At 39.3% G+C, this 20493-nt stretch overlaps 1 protein-coding gene across 2 annotated transcripts in view; it reads right to left on the bottom strand.

Annotated features, from left to right (window-relative positions):
- Positions 1-3345: 3345 nt before the first annotated feature.
- SEC24B (SEC24 homolog B, COPII coat complex component) overlaps positions 3346-20493 on the bottom strand; it is a 35266-nt gene continuing 18118 nt past the window's right edge. For both annotated transcript variants that reach the window (XM_082236902.1, XM_082236903.1), the window contains 18 exons: positions 19628-19803; positions 18997-19099; positions 18408-18534; positions 17647-17756; positions 17283-17395; positions 16606-16724; positions 16147-16202; positions 15100-15306; positions 14650-14773; positions 13091-13249; positions 11684-11857; positions 11015-11125; positions 9924-10099; positions 9119-9256; positions 7644-7748; positions 7261-7353; positions 6251-6354; positions 3346-4515 (listed from right to left, as the gene is read on the bottom strand). In XM_082236902.1, the coding sequence (XP_082093028.1) occupies positions 4401-4515; positions 6251-6354; positions 7261-7353; positions 7644-7748; positions 9119-9256; positions 9924-10099; positions 11015-11125; positions 11684-11857; positions 13091-13249; positions 14650-14773; positions 15100-15306; positions 16147-16202; positions 16606-16724; positions 17283-17395; positions 17647-17756; positions 18408-18534; positions 18997-19099; positions 19628-19803 (2310 nt within the window). In that variant the 3' untranslated portion in view covers positions 3346-4400. The remainder of the gene's footprint in view (positions 4516-6250; positions 6355-7260; positions 7354-7643; positions 7749-9118; positions 9257-9923; positions 10100-11014; positions 11126-11683; positions 11858-13090; positions 13250-14649; positions 14774-15099; positions 15307-16146; positions 16203-16605; positions 16725-17282; positions 17396-17646; positions 17757-18407; positions 18535-18996; positions 19100-19627; positions 19804-20493) is intronic.

The following is a 20493-nucleotide window of genomic DNA, read 5'->3' as shown; positions in this document are numbered from 1 at the left end:
TGGGGCCATAATCTGACAAGTGGCAACCCTACCGGCTAGGGTTGTTCAACAAATTACAAGATAAGGTAAGTGAAATGCTTCCAAGAACCACTGTATGAATGCTAAATTTTGTACGGATTATTCTGTTTCTGCTAGTGAGTGATGGGTATGATGAAATTTAATCTGCCATGACTGCAGATTCACCAGGCACAGAACAGTCTGGAACTTACCGTAAGTCATATGTATAAACGCTAGAAGCTTGCCTTGAAAACAACGATTGTCTGCACTAAAAACAACATTCTTCAATCCCTTCATATCACCACCACATGCAGTTTTTCCTCATCTGTTCAATTCAAATTAAAACAAACTCATCTGATTCATGACAAACTTGTGTCTATTTTCTCAATCTCGCTGCCAGGCTTTGGGATCATTCTAATGTAGAAAGCATTATCGTTGTGTTGCTTTTTCCACCAGCCAGAGGTTTTTGAACATTAATAGCCCACACACTGTTTCATGACATTTCTCTTTCCAGAGCATGCTGAGTCCAGCTTGCAGCAAAAGGCAAATCACATGACTTCTGCACAAATTAATACAGGAAGTTAGGCAGCTGTGCTCTCCGCTCCCTCCAACTTCAGCTTTGTCTGCCATCACTTCCAGTCAACAGCCAGAATGTGATAAATTGAAGAGACAACACAGAAATCAGAAAATAAAGAATTCAAGACAGCTCAATACCTTACAATAAGCATTCCCTTCTTTTTTTGCACTGATTAACATCCAACACCACCTTAGTGATCAAAAACTATGGGTTGGATTCAGTGTACATACAGTATGGGGTAGGCCCATGACATCAATGGACATGACTAAGTTAGGGTCATCACTTTCAATGGGTCTACTCTTGAGTTAAGCTTAGTTGAATACAACCCTATAATAGCAGCTTTACTGTACATTTTAAGCCAAAGTTTAATTTACAATAGGTTGAATCTAATGGATTCAGTTGTTAAACATTTAGCAACTTGTCTAAGCAATATATTTGAACCCACTTGCCTGAGAGTAATAGCTACTGAACTTATTGGGACGTATGTAAGCATAGGATTGAGTTATTACATAATAATCTATGGTTGAGAATTATTGAGAGCCTAAGTAGTGTAAGCTTTTGGGGCCCATGAGCACATGTGAAACTTTGAAAAGGCAACGTGACTCGCAGTAAAAATTTCCGATCTGACATTCCCATCACTCCATGGCATAAAAGCATCAATTTGTGGGGGAATCCCTTGAAAAAAACCATGCTGTTGTGCCATGACGGTTCTGTAAAGTGCAGAGTTCCTGATATGTTGGTTCAGTCCATGTCATCTGTGTTTTGATGGTGGTTTGAGGAGGAATGCATGTAAAAAAAGAAGAAGCCCATAACTGTTTGCATGCACACACCTTCTGTCAACCTGCACCCCTATCTCTTACTGTTCTGCCCCTCTCTGGTTTCTCTACTCCGCTGATACCAATCTGAATCTCATTCAACCTCACTTTCTAAGATTAACTGCATAGAAAACCAGACTACAGCTTCATTTCATTGCAGAGTGTTTGCACTGCACTAAATCCATCGCCAAAATCGTATCGAGCCATTTAAAATATAGTTCTTGCCAGAGAAGCAATAACGCTTAAGGGTCCTGGCAGGAATTTCAACATTTACAAAATGCCTCCTAAGCTCACTCATGCAGTATCTCACAGTTGCTCTTTGTACAGAGACAGTATTAGCAGGTAATAATACTCACACAAGATTTAAGGATTACAAGAAGATTATGCACATGAAGTGCTCTGAACTCTCAAAAACCTTATGCAAATACAAAAGCATAAACCTGAGACAAGCAGGTAGAAGACTGATTAAAAAATAAACAGGGACACTGGTACTATATTTCAGAACAATCTGTCAGTTTCCCAACAATATGAAACAAACACTCAGTGTGTCCTTTTTAGCAGGGTCAGCTTGTAGTAGACGTCAATCACAGCTGGGCTCAGTCATCTAGAGTATAAAACTAGTTTTGAGATGTGATCAAGGCTGTTCTTTGAGAACTTCAGAACTTTCCTGCAGCCTAACAAAAGTTAATATTAGAACTGGTGACTGTGGCTAAAGAAGCATTGCATGAGGGGAAGTAAGGCAGCTATTTACTCCTAAAGAAGTCCCATTGAACTCACTTCTAGGTATACAAACCCAGCGTTGTGTTATAAAGGAACACAAAATCAACCATGTTTATCTTTGGACACTTAATGGGTTTTTTTAAATAGGAATTCTACTGATTTCTTCTAACAGTGTATGGCAAACTCCTATGTTCCCATCCTTCACCAATTTTCATCCTCTCTTCAGCCCCCTGAAAAGTTGCTCTGGCAGACTGGGGAGCTCTTTGAAGGTGATGTTAAGGCTGCAGAGGGAAGGGGGGAATCGGCAAAAATCATGTCCTAACTTCCTCCTGTGCAAATATCTGCTAGAATCCCATCTGTGAACAGAAAAAGCTCTTCCATTCGTTGAACAACTCTGCATCTATTCCTAGATATTTCCCAAGCAACAGGCAACAGGAACCTTACTCAAAGCAAAAACATCTCCAAAAAAAATTCAGCATTTTTTATATACAAAATATAGAATAATAGAGCTTTAAGTAATGGTTTTACAGATCATTTACCATACATCATGGCTTTGGATGTTTTTGGCTTATCAGCACTAAGCTCCACAAGCAACATTTTATTTCAAATTAATTAATTGTTAAGATCACACTAATACATCTGAAACATTTATGGCTCCACATGACATATATTACCAGCTGATTTCTTTACCAAAATAAATTTGACTCATTTTATTCCCCCCTCTCTCAGGTCAATTATGGGAAACGCTAACTTTAAAATGTTAGGTGACGGCTTCTTGCTGCAATAAACATTCTTAGACTTAAATGTGCCATAAACAAAGTTGAACAAGCAGATGATTTTTCTTCTATGAAATCCTTTGGCATGCTTTTTCAATCTTAAGGAAAATGTAGCCACAAGTATTTATCCATAAAATAAAAAGGTGCAAAGGTAAAATAACAACACAACTTTTGTTGCATATACAAATTGTGCACAGATGAAAAGTATACTGGGACACAGGTATATATTAGTGAGTGCATTCGTGTATCTGTCATCTTTTTAAAAAAGAAATGCATTGCTTTGGAAAATTATAATGTCCCATTATTATTACATGAAAAATTAAAGAAAACCAAATTTGTGATGCAGCAGCCCAAACAGACATCTCTCTCCATATGTGCATAAGAGCTCAAGTAAAAAATACACCAAGATAAATGTGAGTCTGTACTTGGATTATGTGTTGAAGAAACTCCCAGCTTAAAGTGAAATATAAATTTTCTTTAATGTCTCATGGTGGCAAGAGAAAATAAAGGATCCAGGACCACAATTGTTGCAGAGTACATAAAGTAAACCAGTTAAAAGACACTATCAAATGCCAGGTAGTGTCACAAGTCAGCTATATCCTTTACACAATCCAAATTCAGCCATATTTCCACTTACCCTTTCCCCAGAATTCTATACAATAAAGTAGTAAACATTCTCTCTTTAATACAGCAAGCCAAATTCAATATTAGTGTCTAAAATTTAGTAATCATGTAGATATAAAAACACATGATCAAGCAAAATACTTTTAATTAGCTGATCATAAATAAATCCACATAAAAGAATTAAATGGATTACAAAGTTGCATTTTTTCTATGTGGATTCAGATTTAATATGCATTAGTCATCTTTATTCTTTAAAGGGTAGTGATTTGTCATCAAATCACAAACACTGCAGCACGCTAACCAATTCATAGTCTGTAGTTACATTTTTACAACTTCTTTACAAATGTTAATACTTCTGTACACTATATATATTTCATTTCTACAGTTCATGTATGCTGTATTGAAATTCTACAGTCTTCACAGAGAAAATGGTGAAGTCTTCAAATACGAATTTTCTCTCTTACAAATTCATATAAACAGCATGGAGCACTGCGCTTTGGCATCTCTGCTGGAGATAATCTGGCTACCATAGTAAATATGAGGGGGGGAAGCTCTCCAATTTTAGATTTCATTAAGAAATACTATTCCACATCGCTATGTAAGTTCACCAGCTTGAAACAGAAGCACCATATCGTTGCACTATTGAAAACGCATACAAACCAACTTAAAAACATAGTACTAAAACTGCATCATAGCCATCATTTTTATACTGAAGCAAAACCGTAAAATTCCTTTGGAAATGTGTACTCTGTCCTCTTAGCTGAAAAGCTTTAGATATGGATGCTGAAGAACCCATGTCTGTTTATCATTTCCAGTGTACTTCTTTCACAGCTGACATTTGTATAAGTCCAGAAATGGTTTTTTTTTATTATTATTTCAGTTACTTCCTTCTCACTTACAAATTTGTTGTTGAATGTGAAGCAAAAATTCATAGTAAGAGAATGCTGCCTCGGTTTTGTCTTCAACTAAATGTTGAAGAAAATCTGCCTTTGCAGGGCTTTCATCTCTGAAACAGAAAAAACAACAACCCACCTTGTATTTGTTTCTTACAACATTTGTACATGACTTACGGCCCTTTAATTCACAATTCTAAGTGCTCACGAGGAGCACAGGGAACCGACAATAGCAACTGCCACCTAGTCTGGTACAAAGCTGAATTCCTGGAAGGAATCAGCACAGCGAATACAATATTCCAAGTGCCATTCAGTCAGCTCTCAGTAGTAGAAGTCAGAAGAGCCAATTCTTTCAGTACAGTCATACCTTGGGTTACAGACGCTTCAGGCTGCGCGTTTTTGGGTTGTGAACCCGGAAGTACTGGAACGGGTTACTTCCGGGTTTTGGCGCATGCGCAGAAGCACCAAACCGTGCTTTGCGCATGTGCAGAAGCACCGAATTGCAACCTGCGCATGCACAGATGCAGTGCTGCAGGTTGCGAACGTGCCTCCCGCATGGATCACGTGCGCAACCACTGTATTAGATTATGAGCCAGTAATATTGTAATATTGTAGTTACCTGCCAATCTGGCACTTAATACCAGCCAAATACAGAAGGGACAGCTGGCCAGTCATTCTATATGCCCTATATTAGGGATGAGACCAGACAAGGACAAGAGCACAAAGATGTCTCAACCCCCATTTCCATAAACAAAATTCCCTACACCTAACACTGCACCTCATGTTTCTTTCTGTAGCTATTGAAATTGCAAAACTATCATCACCTCTATTTTTTGCTAAACACATGCTGTTCTTGTTAACTCTGAGAAACATGTTTAAATAGGTACCAAGTGTCAAGCCCAGATAAAAAGGCAACCTTACCCACTCCACTCTCATCAGATGATTTTAGGCCAGGAATGAGGAACCTGTGGCCCTCCAGATTTTCTTGAACTACAACTCTGGAGTAGAGTCCCTAAGGCGGTTGGATGGCAACTTGTATGCCTCCTTCTGGCTACTCCTGCTGCCAAGCTGGTGCTAAACGTATTGCTCTGCCTTTCCTTGGGCCACATCAGTGAGGCTGAGAGGGTGTGTGTCTTGTCATCTGGGCAGATCAGGACCTCCATACATACAGCCCTGGCTTGTGCCCCAGAGAGGTTACTTTGGTGCTGCTAAGGCAGCAAAAACAATGTGGGAAGAAGCACTTACAAGTTACTGGTCTGTGTAGCTATAGGAGGCGCTGTGATTCTTCAGCATTTTGGCTTCACCCCCAGAAGCGCACTCCAATCTCTCTCAAGACAGATGGATGTCAACAACTCCAACCATCCCTGGCTCTTGGCCATGTGGGCTGGGACAGATGGCCCAGCCAAGGAGTTGGAATCCAACAACTTCTGGAGGGTTGGAGGTTCCCTGTCCCTGTTTCACGAACTCTTTCTAGAAAAACCTCTTGATTTCCTACCTCCTGGCCCCAGCTGACACCAAGTATCAGTTCTCCATCCTTCTCTAAATCAAAATTATGACATTATCATGCACTGATTAGTATCTGTGAGCACTTGGCAAGATTCATGTTTTTCTCCAATCAATAGAATATTAGATTGCTATGTGCATGTAAGCACACACACACTGGATCAATAGAATCCAGTGGAGATAGATATTATTTTATAACAAGATATAATTAGCACAATATGTCTATTAAGAAGAAACAAAGAGCTGTTGTGTATTAAAATATTATTGCAGTCAAAGATCAATCTGCTAATAAAGTAAGTGAATACTTACTTTATTACTTACTAAAGTAAGTAAGTGGATACTTACTTTATTACTTGAAGCACTGGGCTTAGAGATTTACTTTCCTTAAGCCAGGATATGAAGGACCTAGTTCGCTCTGAAGAAAGCGTATCTAATTCTGGAAGCTGTGTCTAGAAGAATTCAAATATTATTTATTATCTTTAATTCAATAGCATGATTATGTGAAAGTTCAATTAAACACCAATGATGTGTTGCATAATTCAGAAATTCAAATAACATAAGAACAACTGAATTCTTTATTTATTCCATTATCTATTTTTATTCTGTATATTTATTTATATCCTGCCTCTTTCAAGGCAGACTAAAATGCTAATAATACAAAATGAAACTAGAGAACTGTTTCGTGAGGAGGACTGGGAGCGGAGAATAAAGTGTATTGCTTATATTTCATGTTTATAAATACTGAATTTGTATAAGTAGATACGTACAAGCCACTTTAAGGAACAACGGAAATGTTTAAATGGCTTTCCTTCAGGCAACGATATGCTTCAGAATAATCTGTTGCTACAAAAAGCTCCTTAAACCAAAAAAAGTGTTACGGCATGATCCACTGCTTATTGTGTAGGACAAAGTTACATAGGTATGGTCTGAACTGGGGAGTCCCCCAAAGGACAAAGGAAGGAACAGTCAGTGGACTGGGATACCCTGACCACCCCATATCAAACCACAACAAGACTCATGCCTTGAATCAGGGCTGGCCCAAGACATTATGGTGCCTGAGGCAAGCCAGAAAATGATGCCCTCTGGGAATCCAGCTTAAGGTTATCAATTCCAAAACAAGAATATAGGGGCAGAAGCGAAACATTTCTATGCCCCACAGCTGGTCTATCACAAGAAAGGGGTGCTCAACACCTAGTGGATCACATGACCAGACTGCATTGCGGAAAAGGAAATCTAATCTCGATTTCAACATTAACATAAGAATGTGTAGCTCCTTTCAGGTATTATTATTTTCATGTAAACATTACAAATAAAATTATTTATAAATAAATATTTTTTTAAAAATTAACCCTCACCAGTTTCTGAGGAACAGCTGCATAATTAGGGCATCCGAGGACATCTTTTATGAAGTTATTAGCACAATTTCTTCCAATCCAAAGGTACAATATCTAAAGGTACAATGTTATTAAAGTAAACACATCTGGTTAATGTAACCAAGATTCTCTCAAGAATGAAATTGCTTTTTTAAAATATGCAAACTGCGACAATTTACATAATGAGGATGTGCTTGCAGATAAACATGGCAGTTTCCTTATTAGAAACTAAGTTTATAGCCCCTTTAAAAAATGATAATGCAACATTTTATAAAACCATCTAAAATTACTGTGCAATGAAGGGTGGGATATAAATTAAGTATGATAGTGACTAAATCGTATGTTGCCCCATCTGTGCAACTTACTGAGCCACAGTCCATAAGGAAAGCGCCTTCCCTTGTCAACTTCTCTGCAGACAGCCGCTGAAGAGGTGGCTGGGGTACAACTCTATCGTTGACATGTATAGCACCCTACAAGGAGGTGAAAATTAGGTCTACATGAAAATGGATATACAATTCAGTAGCACTGCAGCAATAATTCAACAGTTAGGAGCTGGGCACATGCACTTACAACATAAATCACAATGCAACACAATAAATGAGGAAACTGAAGTTGAAGTTATAGTTCATGTAAAGGAACATCAGAGTTGTCGCTAAGTCCAAACAGCAAAGAAGGGTTTAGTAAATTCCAGTCTGTGAACAAGCCTAAGAAAGTATGATGTCCGGGATAGAATACCAAAACTTTGGGAAAAATTGTAAATGGCCTCCATTAGTTCTGCTAATTGTGAGGAGGCTCTTAACAGAATTCAGATGTTAGTGCAGCATCACTTGAAAGACCCTGGAACTCCCTGCCTATTGATAGCAGGCAGGTACCTTCACTGTATTCCTTTTGGGGCTTGCTGAATACATTTTAAAAAAATATTTTTATTGATTTTCTTTTCTCATAGCAATTATTCAATATCATCATTTAACATCCATTTTCTACTTTCCCCCCTCCCTGTTGACTTCCCCCAACTTCCATTTCTGGTTTGTTACATAAAATGTTACATTCTGTTGTTTATATTGCTGAATATATTCTTATTTAGACAAACCTGCACAGATGTTTAGAAAGTCTGTAGGAGTTTTAACTGTTTTAGTCCATTTTGCTGCGATTCTAACCTTTTGTATAGTTTTAAATTACAGCTGTAAATTTTTTAGTGATAATTTTACCGTTTTATATATATTTTTTGTAAACTGCTTTGAAGCTCTTCTCTAAAGAGTTTGAAGCTCTTCTCTACAATCAATGTAGAGTTTATTAAATAATTAAATAATGATGCCTGCACTGTTAAATAATTTGTCAACATACTTTAAAGCATATACATCCAGAAAATTTAATACATAGAATACCGAAATATTTTAACTCCTAACATTTACACTATATTAAAGACCACAAAAAGTATTCCTTCTACTCTCCCAATGTACTGAAGCCTAAAAACTGACAGATTCAGTGCTAGGGAAAACCTCTTGGGAAAGAGCATTCACCACCTACCTAATTTCTAATAACAGAGCCATGGATGATGTGTTACAATTAGGCAAGTTTAACTGGCAGAAAGTGATCCTTCAGGCACCTGGGTCCCAAACCATGAAGGGCTTTAAAGCTAAAAACCAGCATTTAAACTGAGTTGGAAAATGGATTGGAAAAATGGTGCAGCTCTCCAGCAAGATGTTTATATGAATAGCCTCGGTAAGAAAATTAACTGCTATTAACTGTGAATCAAATTTTCCTAGTTATTTTTAATAGAGGTGTCTAATCAGAACATTCCCAGAACCTATGTCCAGAAGCAATAAAAATGGTAACATACCTCATCAGTAAGCTTGTCTATCCTATATAGATTAGGATAGATCATCTTCATCAAGCCAACCAGAGGCTGACTTTTTATTTGGCACATAGCATATACACGATCATCCAAGCGTGTACTTGTACCAGTTCTAAATGCTTTCTATAAAACAAAAAAACAACAACAACAAAGTTATCATTTAACAAAAAACTATTTTATTTATCAGATGAATATTGTAGCTAAATTGGGGGGGGGCAGGTCTGGGGAGTGGCTAGTAGTGGCTACTTTTTGATTCCACCACTCCTTGAATGGCAGCTACCACCTCAATCATACCAAAAATATGAAAGGACCCTACATTTCAAAAGGTCTGTCTGGGGCATGGCGCCTTCTGTTTTAGAAACACACAGCCAGCTTTCCTCTGGGGGTATGGAACAAGTTGTGCAGTGACTAGGTAACTAGATTTTAAAGAAATCAAACAAAACTAGAGCTAAGAGCAACCTTTCAAAAATAGTTAATTCCATCCTTTTCTTACAAATGCCACTTATGACAAAACAAGTGTTACAATCTATAAGTACTCAGCTTTAAAAACAGACATGTGTGCAACTCTCTCAATAGTTACATCTTTGCAAGTTCTTTTAAGCAACCTGGCATCTAGGCTCTTTACACTATACAGTGCCCCCCACAAATTAAAGCTGCACATTAAAAGGAAGAAGGTAGAAGGTAGGCTTTTAAACTAGGCATTTTCATGTAATTCACCAATGTTTCTGTAACTAAATCAAAGTTTCAAAATTGCCTGACGTCAATAACAATTGCTATTCATATGAAGTACCTGCTTGAAGAGAGCCAAAACATACAGAGGAAACAGCCTGAGGGAATTTGGAGCAATTAAAGCAGATTGCTGGAGATTTGATGCAGTTGACATATATGCAGACAGTGAATCTACCACTGCATTCACTAAGGCATCTCTTGCATCTGACAGACTTGAAGAAACTGATCGATCAACAGCTATGGAAGCGAAGCAGCAGTAAATTATTATGAAAGGAACCGTATTAAAAAAGGGAAACAAACAGCATACCACTCCAGACATTAATACTGGCCAGTACATTCTCATTTCTCTAAACAACCTTGAAAGTACTAAACATCCCAGCAAATCAAGAGGTCTACTTTGACAAAACCTTCCGTTTGCACAAAATTTTACAAGACAGGATAAAAAGGGCCCTAGTTTCTGTTACCTGTGTGGATAATGAACTTTGAATTGGGAAACGAGAGTGGGCTAAAAAACACACCTGATACTTCTGATGTTTCCCATCCGATAACTTAGTTTTAGATTTTATTGGTTTGTATAAATCATTTCATAAAATAACACTTTAGCAACTTCTGCTCTCAGTGCTACACAGAAGAAGGCATTCTTTTTCATCTTAAGGGCTGCATTCTTTCATGGACACTTTAGGGGTTGTGTGTCAGTGGAGTCAGACCCACATACACACTCTGACCGCACAAATCCATCACTTTACTCCCCATTGTATTAACATGCTTTTTGGGAGGAAGGAGAAGTATCATAGCATGGGGAAATGAAAGTTAATCCTTCGCTCTCCATGTATCAAGTCCCCAAACCATCCCTGTATTGCTTAGGAGGTTTTTTTGGGGGGAGGGTTGCATTGGGAATCACAGAGCAAAGGGTTAATCCCCAAGTGCCACATGAGAGGAGAGATCTGAAGGAAGGTGAACTGCAGGCCAGATCTAAAGATCTAGCAGCCTGTCGGTTCCCCACACCCACCTTGCAAGCATCCACATTGCATTTCTATCTTTCCACAAGTACTAAACACACCATTTTTTGCTTTCTTCTAATTACAGGTGAAAGAGGGACAAAATGACTTTGGGGAGAATGGAGAACCCTCTGAATGCTAATTCTCAACTCACCCATATTAGCTAAGAGGCATATAACTGCTTGTACATCTGCTCCAGCATAAACATCTGCCAGTGAAGTCACCACAGGCAAACAAAGCGTATGCACTCTGATTCTCCGTTCACCTGCATTAGAATAAACAGAACAGAACAATACTTAAGCTTTTTATCCAAAGCTATTGCTAAAACCGGGACGCGGGTGGCGCTGTGGGCTAAAGCCTCAACGCCTAGGGCTTGCCGATCGAAAGGTCGGCGGTTCGAATCCCCGCGGCGGGGTGCGCTCCCGCTGCTCGGTCCCAGCGCCTGCCCACCTAGCAGTTCGAAAGCACCCCCGGGGGCAAGTAGATAAATAGGTACCGCTTACCAGCGGGAAGGTAAACGGCGTTCCGTGTGCGGCTCTGGCTCGCCAGAGCAGCGATGTCACGCTGGCCACGTGACCCGGAAGTGTCCCCGGACAGCGCTGGCCCCCGGCCAATAGATGTGAGATGGGCGCACAAACCCCACAGTCTGTCAAGACTGGCCCGTTCGGGCAGGGGTACCTTTACCTTTACCTATTGCTAAAACCACTTTCACATGTCCGCCCCGCCCCCCTTTTGGCTAAAACCTCCAATCATCTGATTTTGTTCTTTGTAGGTGGTTGTTTCTTAAATTTATGTTGAGAAGAGACATCATAAGTGAAGTTACCTTTGCTGGAAGTATACAAAAGTGCTGTCTGAAAACAAACTAAAGATGTGTCTGACAGGCTTTCCTCAATGGACATCTGTACCGCAAATCCAGCATCAGGATTGACGTTGGCAAGTGACAGCAAATCAGTAGATCGCACAAAGAAGTTACCATGGAAGGTGTGAATTGAAAGACCTAAAAATTGGTAATGTTTAAGTTAAAATGGCAAGGTTTTGTTTTTTTAAAAAAGCATAGTTAACAGTTCAACCCTAAGCATAATTAATCAGAAGTCCTGTCAAGTTCAATGGGGCTTATTCCCTAAGTGTGCATGTTTAGGATTGCAGCCCAAGTTTTTAAAAAATAAGACCTATGGCTATTCGTACACTAGTGACAGGAAACCCCAAGTCTAGCACCCTGAGCAAGGCCTCCTTTGGGCCTCCAAATCCCTCCCTGCTGGATCTTCCCAAATCAATTTTGCCAGAGGAAAGGGCAGGAACAAGCCTCTAGATACCTAATGCCACCTCAGTCAAGAACTGAGGGGGGGAAAGGCTGAGAGAGGTGGCCACTGCAGCAACCACTGCCACCTTTGTTTCCTCAGAATCCCTCTGGGACCCAACGCAGTATATACTGGGGGCAAGGGCCTAGGCTAGAGTACAATTTATATGCTAGAACAGGGTTGGAAACCTCAGGCCCGGGGGCAAAATGCAGCCCGCCCCCCCCCCCCCGGTTTCTCTACCTTCGTATACTCTACACTTCATAGACCACGCTCCCTCTCCAAACTAGACCCATTGAAGGCTCTCTGCACTCTCAACACATTCCTGAACTGTCACCATGCCTCTTGCTTTCCTAGAAGGAGACGTGTGTGCATGTGTAGAAGCCTCTTACTTTTGCATGGTTGGAATGTAGGCAACTATGCCAACATAGGAGTCAGATATGTTGCTCTGCACACTTTTATCTGGCCTAGTCAACACCAACATGGAGACATGTGGGGAAAACATTCTCTTGTCCCCACAAGAAAATGCAGCCCTTGCGCAGGACCTTCCCTCCATTAGATACTTATTTTCTATTTCCTGTAATTTTGTAGTGAAGAAATTTTATTCATGGATTCATGAAGAGCACACAGTCCTCAAAGTACAGAGAACATTTCTCCTTTTTGTTTTCTATGTTGTTGCTACTACAGTGCTAGAATCACCCTCCACAAAAGGACTCCTCTGATGAAATGCCCTGCATCATTTTCTACAAGTGTGTGTACCATTTTTGCCCCAGCCACACTTTTTGAATGACATACATTCATGTTTGGTTGGAGTTGCTGAAAGAGGGACGATAGAACCTTTGGTAGAAGGGAAGGAGAAACCACTGTCTCAAACAAATCCTACCATTTTCACCAATATTGGGTGCATTTAATAATAAACCAGAACCACACCATACCTTTCGTACATCTTATTCTCATGACTGCTTCAAATCCAATTTTCCGTGTAAGATACCTTTTAAGGTCTTTTTGCAATTTATCTGCTTGCATAGGGTTGTGGGTATGATGGAAAGATGGGTAATAATAGATGCATCCAGCAGAATATTTGGACATGCAAGCTTTCGGCAAGGATGAAAAAAAGAGATAGTTATTATTCATTCACTAAAACAGTTGCAATGCAGAGAACAGACCCTGAGCCGATGAAGCTGTTTAAACAATGGCAAGATAAGCATCTAGTGTTTCACTCAGCAATCTTGCAGTTGTATTCTGAAATAACGGTAGTTTCCTGACAGTCTTCAAAGGCATACTTCAAAGTGATTTATACCAGTCTAGTCTAGAAATTACCAGAGGGTAACTTCTATCACACCCAATATATATGAGATTTAAAAAAAAAAAATCTAATTTGAATTTATAGAGCTTCTGGAAAGCCAGTAAAAACAGACATTGAAGGAAATCAGTGTATCTTCTTAGAAGATTGCCAGGCCAGCCAAATAATATATAAAAAGAATGGCACTTGCCAGCTCAGGTGGTAGATGAGCCTCTTAATCTTAGGGCTGTGGGTTCAAGCCCCATGCTGGGCGAAAGATTCCTGCATTGCAGGGGGTTGGACTAGATGGCCCTCGTGGTCCCTTCAACTCTATGATTCTATGTTTCATGATTCTAAGCTTTTCAGAAATTACCTTCACCTTCAAGCAATTTTCCATTTTTAAAGGCAAGTTACATATGTTACAGTGTCTCTTCAGAAGCAAAGCCAGGTTACAGTTGTATAGTGTCCTAAATTTAGACTAAGGCAGAGATCCTAAAAATGCTTATTTTGGACTGAATTATAGAAGTGTCACTGAAATAAATAATTTACTACTGCAGCATGGAATATCAAGGAAGCAACAAGACGAGTGGGGCAAGAAAGAACAAGTGAGCAGAGCTCTTTCCTAAGGAGTCAGTATGTTTGCTAAATACATGTTTTAAAAAACAAGTCGACTCCGCACTGGTTCACATTGCCGCTTGTTCCCATACAATCACTCCAGAAGTATGCAGGGCCACTAACAGCCTCAGAGCCGCCCAGTGTTTGCACAGTAGTAGAGTTGCATTAATCAGCGCAGCTGGGGTACGGGTGTATGTTGTGCATGCAGCAATTTGCATGACTGCAGTGGCTCTGCTACCATTTTCTGCACATTTTCTGAAGAATGATATCAGCTCCCATATAGGGGCATCAACTGGTACAACCTTTACACAAGGCTGACAGGATATGAGCTCTCATGAAATAGAGTGTCATGAACCAACCAACAAGAGTACATAATTTCATGATGGAAATATCTCCATTTTACAGTTCAGTCAGTCAGTTAGTACTTTGACATATTCCGAAGTGTGGGTGAAATATTAAAAACCATTAAAAATTTGCATCTAAGCAAATAGTATTTTTGAGCTTCAGAATTTTCCTTGGCAATTTTAACTGAACATAAAAATTGTTCTCTCAACACATGCTAATTATGAAGTAGCTCTGCAAGTTAAAAGCTCTTACCAAGAGAAGCCAAATCAGAATATTGTGAGCTTAAAAGGAACAAATCCACAGCTGTTTGCTGTCCTGAACAATCCAGTGCCAACTTTTTATAAAAATCTGTTGCTGGACCAAGATGCTGAACAACCTAGGATACAAAGAAAAAAATAAGGTTGGGAGTGCAACACAAACAAGTACATTTAAAAAAAAATGCAAATAAAATTCAGACTGCTTGTAATATGTAACATTTGGAAGGCCACAGATTCCCCAGCCAACATGGTCAAGTACCTGTTGCCCAAGCTATACCAATGCAAATCAGATACGCTTATTTTTATAACCCATTCTGTAATCCAAAGATTTTCAGGGTGGCACACAACATGAAAATACAACATTATAAAAACAATTCCCCTCCCAAAAAAAACCAGCCACCACAGAAGCTTGTTAGATCCATAATCACTACAGAGTCCAAAGTACCTTTGCATTTGATCTTTGATTGGGATCTTCCCTGGACTGCAAACGTCCTGTGCCCAATGATGGTAACTGTGTCTGAAATACCGATATGCGCCCGCCCGTTGGATACATCAATTTAAAGGCAGCTTGAAGGGCTGGGCCTAATGCACTGTGCGTTTCTCTTGTGTTAGTGAACATATTTGGTAGTGCATTTAGCAAGTCTTTAATTAGCTGTAAAATAATTGTTAAAGTGTTAGAAGGATATATTTTGCATTTTTTTTCTCGGAGTGGCAAGAATGCTGAAGTCCCACCACTAGCCAGTGAAAAATCTTATTTGGCCACCTCTCTATGGATTCCGGGATTCCCAGCAGGCATTATGTGCACACTCTGAAGCTTAAGAGATCTTTGAAATATTAAGTTGTGTATAAATTCATTTCAATAAATCTTTGAAACCACTGGGATCAAACACTTGATCGTTCTAAAAACGAAAGGCAAGATTCTCAGGAAGCTGAAATGACTCTATGCCCAGAGTCACATTCTTTCACGTAACTGGAGCCTATAAACATTACCCTTTAATCTAAAACTTCCTTGGTATCATGGACATAAAGGCTATTCAGTTCTTCCCCATTGGCTGTCCTCTTTCCCTACTGTCCACATAGTAGTCATGTGTCTCGCCTTCGAAAAGGGCTGCCACTATTCAATTTTCACTGGTCATCACCAGTTTCCATCTCAGTCTGACATATCTAGATTGCTTTCCTCTCAGACTGGCCTCCGTGTTTGTCCTACGTGGAACCTTGATTTTAAAGTCTAGCTCCAAGGACAGCAGAGGCCTTGGCTTGTCTGCTCAGCCTTCTTTTGTTCTTCTGAATCACAATGTGTCATAGGAGACAAAGCAAAAGCAGCAGAAGAAATTCTAAGGTGGGAGCAGGACTGGAAGTGCTGTAGGCCTGCTGTGATTTAAGAATTAGATTCAACATCCCCGCTCTAAAGCAGTTTAATCAAGGACAGAGCAGTCAGAAAGAATTATCTTCACTTTTAAGATTTAATTCTTCTGTGAATTATCCACCTTACCTCCTTACTTTCATGCAGATTAACCAGTAAGCTATCAGGTGTTGGCAGGAAAATATCTAGGAAGAAAACATATATTGGTATTATAGTTTTATGTTATGTACTTAAAAGGATACACCATAGCTAGGGTGCAAAGAGTTGCAGCAATATAAGTTAAAAGCACTTCTGTACATCCACAAGGACTTCGCCAAACTTCCTTTCTAGCTGCACCTCTTTATGTTGTTACTAATGGTCCCTGACAGTGTGTCAAATACACAACAACATGCCCTCATTTTATCTTGCAGGAATGAATTCTAGGCAGATATTATTCTATTATACTTAACATAGCACTATTATATTTCCTTTTCCACATCACTATTTTTAATTTTTTGTTACTTTCAATAAAATGTCTGTTAAATAGGGTCTCCTCTCCTTGAATCACTCTATCTCACACTCACTTTCTGAGACAATTAGCCCTCTTACCGTCAATTTCTGACACAATTAGCATCTGAGGCTGTGATAATCCTTCTTGCAAATTGTAGAACTGAACAGTGCTGTCAAACGTTATGAAGCCTATTCTTGTTCTTGAATCTCCAGGCAACCTTAAGATTAAAAAGAAAAATGACCCTGATGCATTGGTTTAGCACAGATATCTCTTGCTGTGCCTTTAACTTGTTCTAATGTTAGAAAAAAAATTATTCAAGAGACAGTCTTCAATGCTTGAAGACAACATATGCCCCAAATACAGCCTAGTGCAGCTCTGTATTTAACCCACAGGGGTTAGCAACAGCTTTCTAAAATATGAATTGTTTATTATTGCAATGAATAAGGGGGGGGGGGAGATGACTGGATAGATGACGTTCATGCTCCCATGGTTTGGCTCTGCTTAATCATGGGACTATTACACAACAAGATAAGAGCAGCCTGACGGATCAGGCCAATGGCTCAATTAGTCCAGCATCCTGTTTTCACATTGGCCAGACAGACGCCTGTGAGAAACCAGCAAGCAGGATTCAAGCACCAGAACACACACCCCTCCTGTGGTTTATGAAGCACTGTAGTCATGTAATCAAAGCAGGACCACATTGACAATTATTTTAATGGCTGCTGTATCCAGACCATGAATGCACACAACAACAAAAAACCAAGAAGGCTCTTACTTGTCTAAGTTTTCAAGCAGAGACTGGCACACAATTGACAAGTATCCAGCTTCTACTGCATTGTGGGATACATCCAACACAAACAAATACACTGCAGGCTGAGGAGGACGAAGCTGTAAATTAAAATTAAAGTTTAGACTCTAAGCTTACTGACAAAACCCTTTACATTCTATTTGTAATCATGAATGGTTTTGATCTCACATGTTCCTATGAGCCCCACTTTTTACACCTGCATAGACTCTTTGAAAAGAAGATAAGGGGCTGAACTGAAAACAGCAGAAGTGAATTCTCAATTCAAAACCCTCCATTCCCAAAGTTTTATGAATATTTATTTTAACCAATATTTTGTTCCAGATATACTTACCATGTAGTCTGAGGAAGCAATGAATTCCACTGTAGAGTTTTGGACTTCTGGCCGTTTGTGCGGCTCTCCATAGGACCGTGTCACAGGATTATACATAAATTCTTCAGGAACTAAATGATTATAAAATAAATATATTACCCATTGTTGAGTGCAAAAATACTAAACTTGGTAACACCATTCAAATAATAATTATTATTATTTATTTATATCCCGTCCATCTGGCTGGGCTTCCCCAGTCACTCTGGGCGGCTTTTAACAAAATATTAAAATACAGTAATGCATCAAACATTAAAAGCTTCCGTAAACAAACATTAAAAGCTTCCCTAAACCCTAGGGCAGCAGGCCCCACGTGCCAAGGAACAATAGGGATATTCCATACCACTTGCCAGTCTGCAAAGGGAAAATGTCCATCTGCAGGCATAGTCTGAACCCAGGCCCACACCACCAAATGAAGAACATTAAAGGGTCTTGTTGTCAGTACCCATCAGCTGACTGGCACTCACAGAAAGATAATCTGAAGTCATGGTCAGACATAACAATGATGTCAGGTTATTGACAGGTGGCCCACAGGGGTTGGTTGAGATAAGGATTCAGCCCATCATCTGAAAAAAATATCCTACGGCTGCCCTAAGGGGACTGTGTCACCCTATGTTTTGAGAGCTGCTTGCCATGCAAGGGCCAGGGGTGGTTTGCTTTCACAAAGGAAGTGCTGTAGATCATCATTCATTCCTTTAGACAGTGGCATTGTTATTAATATTCACCATCATTAACTCTGTAGCACAGGTTACATTTCCATCTCCTTTGGTCAATAAAAGAAACAAAAGGGTTGATGTATGTTCTGCATGATCTACATCTCACAATGGTGTTCGATGTTATCACAGGCAATTGCTGAGGAATAAAGAACATTGTAAAATGTCAATTTGAAGAAAAACTTTGAAGTATTTCATAATATTTTTCACCCCTAAACAACAAATTCAGGTTTTCTATGCATTTTTCAAAAATTACTACTGGAAAATATATATTCAATTTTTAATTTTTTTTCATAATTAAAATTAAGCCTAGAAGAATTCCATTATTAATGATCAGGGTATAAAGGCTACAATTAAACTCACTTAGCGTTGCTGAAATTTGTGCCAATTGCACATAAGTAAATTTAGTTAAAAGTGGTGTATTTGTAAAACAGTAATTATCTATTGTAAATATTCTCTCTCGATTCCAGTGTTGCGTTTGGGTTTCAAGACAACTGATTCACAATTATTTACTGCAACCACAACTTTAAAATATTAAAGATGTTTTTAATTTATTCAAGTTTGGCTAAATAAAAATTATGGGAATAAAAAGTCATTTTACCGTCAGATCTCTGAAGGGATGTAGAAGCAATCCCAAAGGAAGTTTTGCTTTGTTTAGCAAAGCCTGAGTTTGTGGAATATTTGTCAAAGTGCATCGAAATGAGCTAAAAGTGAAATCGCAAATGTTAGTTTCAAAGATCATGACTCATTTGTGCTATCAAAGAGGCCCATATTCACCAAAAGTCACCACCCACATCTCTACACGAAAGCATCCAGGTAGTAAAAGCAAAATTCAAAGCTTGATAACACATAGATTCACTGATATGGGGCAAGCAGTGCAACAAGCCACACCCTTGCCAAAAGAAACACTTGTATAAACTCAGCGTGAAAAGTTCTTGAGCCAATCATAACTTTCCATCATTTGTAATAGGTGCAATGAATGGAACCATTTGTGTCAACATATTTGCATCTGGGATGAGTACAATAGAAGCAGACTTCATTTGCTAAAACTTTCCATCCTTTCACAGAGAGGCAAAATGTGAGCATTACAAGGCAAGGCCTGAAATGTATGTTTGCCAAACCTATACCATAACAATCAAATCAGGATACCAGTTCTTGACTCACACAGAGATACGGATAAAAAAAGAATACAAGTCTAGAAGCTTGCTTAAGATTAGAAACTTTATACATACTCGGGGCTACAATTCAGTTTCTTCAGCTCAGAGTTCAAATTAGGCACAGGAGCTGGAATTGGACCAATAGGCAGAATATTTCTATCTTGAGTAACGTTGACAGGTCGCAAGCTCTCTGGTTGCTGAATACCTAGTCCTCCAAGACTAGCTGACAGTTGATTCATTGTAGGGTATTGCTGAAAAATAACATTTTAAAAAAGCATTTATTTTATAGCATTAGCTGCTTGAACAGTATCTGCCTAATTTTCCCCACCCTGCAATACCTAGTAAGCAAATTCAACTATTTACAAGGTTCTGTACTACACTAAGTTCTATCCTATATTCCATAAGCTGAATTCCATAAGCTGTTCCTGTCTCCATTTCGCCTCCCAAATTCATATCTGCAATGCATCTGACCCAGGCATATGAGGTTCTTGATAGATTCTCTTAACAGGAACATTCACTTCTACCCCTTCTGTGGTGTGATTTATGGATCATTGTTGCTTTTTAAAAACACCAATCTACTAGCACAAGTGGTCTGGGACCATCTTGGGCAGATCACCAGCCTTTTCCATTACAATATAATTTGTGACTTAAAATCAAGGATGGGAAACTTGTGGCCTTCCAGATGTTGTGCGACACCACCTCCCATCAACATGGGTTCTCTCATCCGTTCCTTAGACATAAAGAACATTCAAGATAGCATGGAGTGCCAAGCGACATGTTTACAGGGATATTTTGGAGTATTTTAAGAAGCGCCCCCCCCGCCCTATTTTTGTCTTCCCACAATAGCCCTCAGGCCATATTGCCAGTCATTCTGGGTGTATCCCTGACCCTTTTTAGGGAGCTGTGGGGAAGAGGGAGAAGGAAAGCTACAGTGAGTGAGC

This window comes from Podarcis vaucheri (genome assembly GCF_965113315.1).
Source record: "Podarcis vaucheri genome assembly, chromosome: 9".
Classification (NCBI taxonomy): Eukaryota; Metazoa; Chordata; class Lepidosauria; order Squamata; family Lacertidae; genus Podarcis; species Podarcis vaucheri.
The sequence above is the reverse complement of the archived record's forward strand: the minus strand, read 5'-3'. Positions and strand labels throughout refer to the sequence as shown.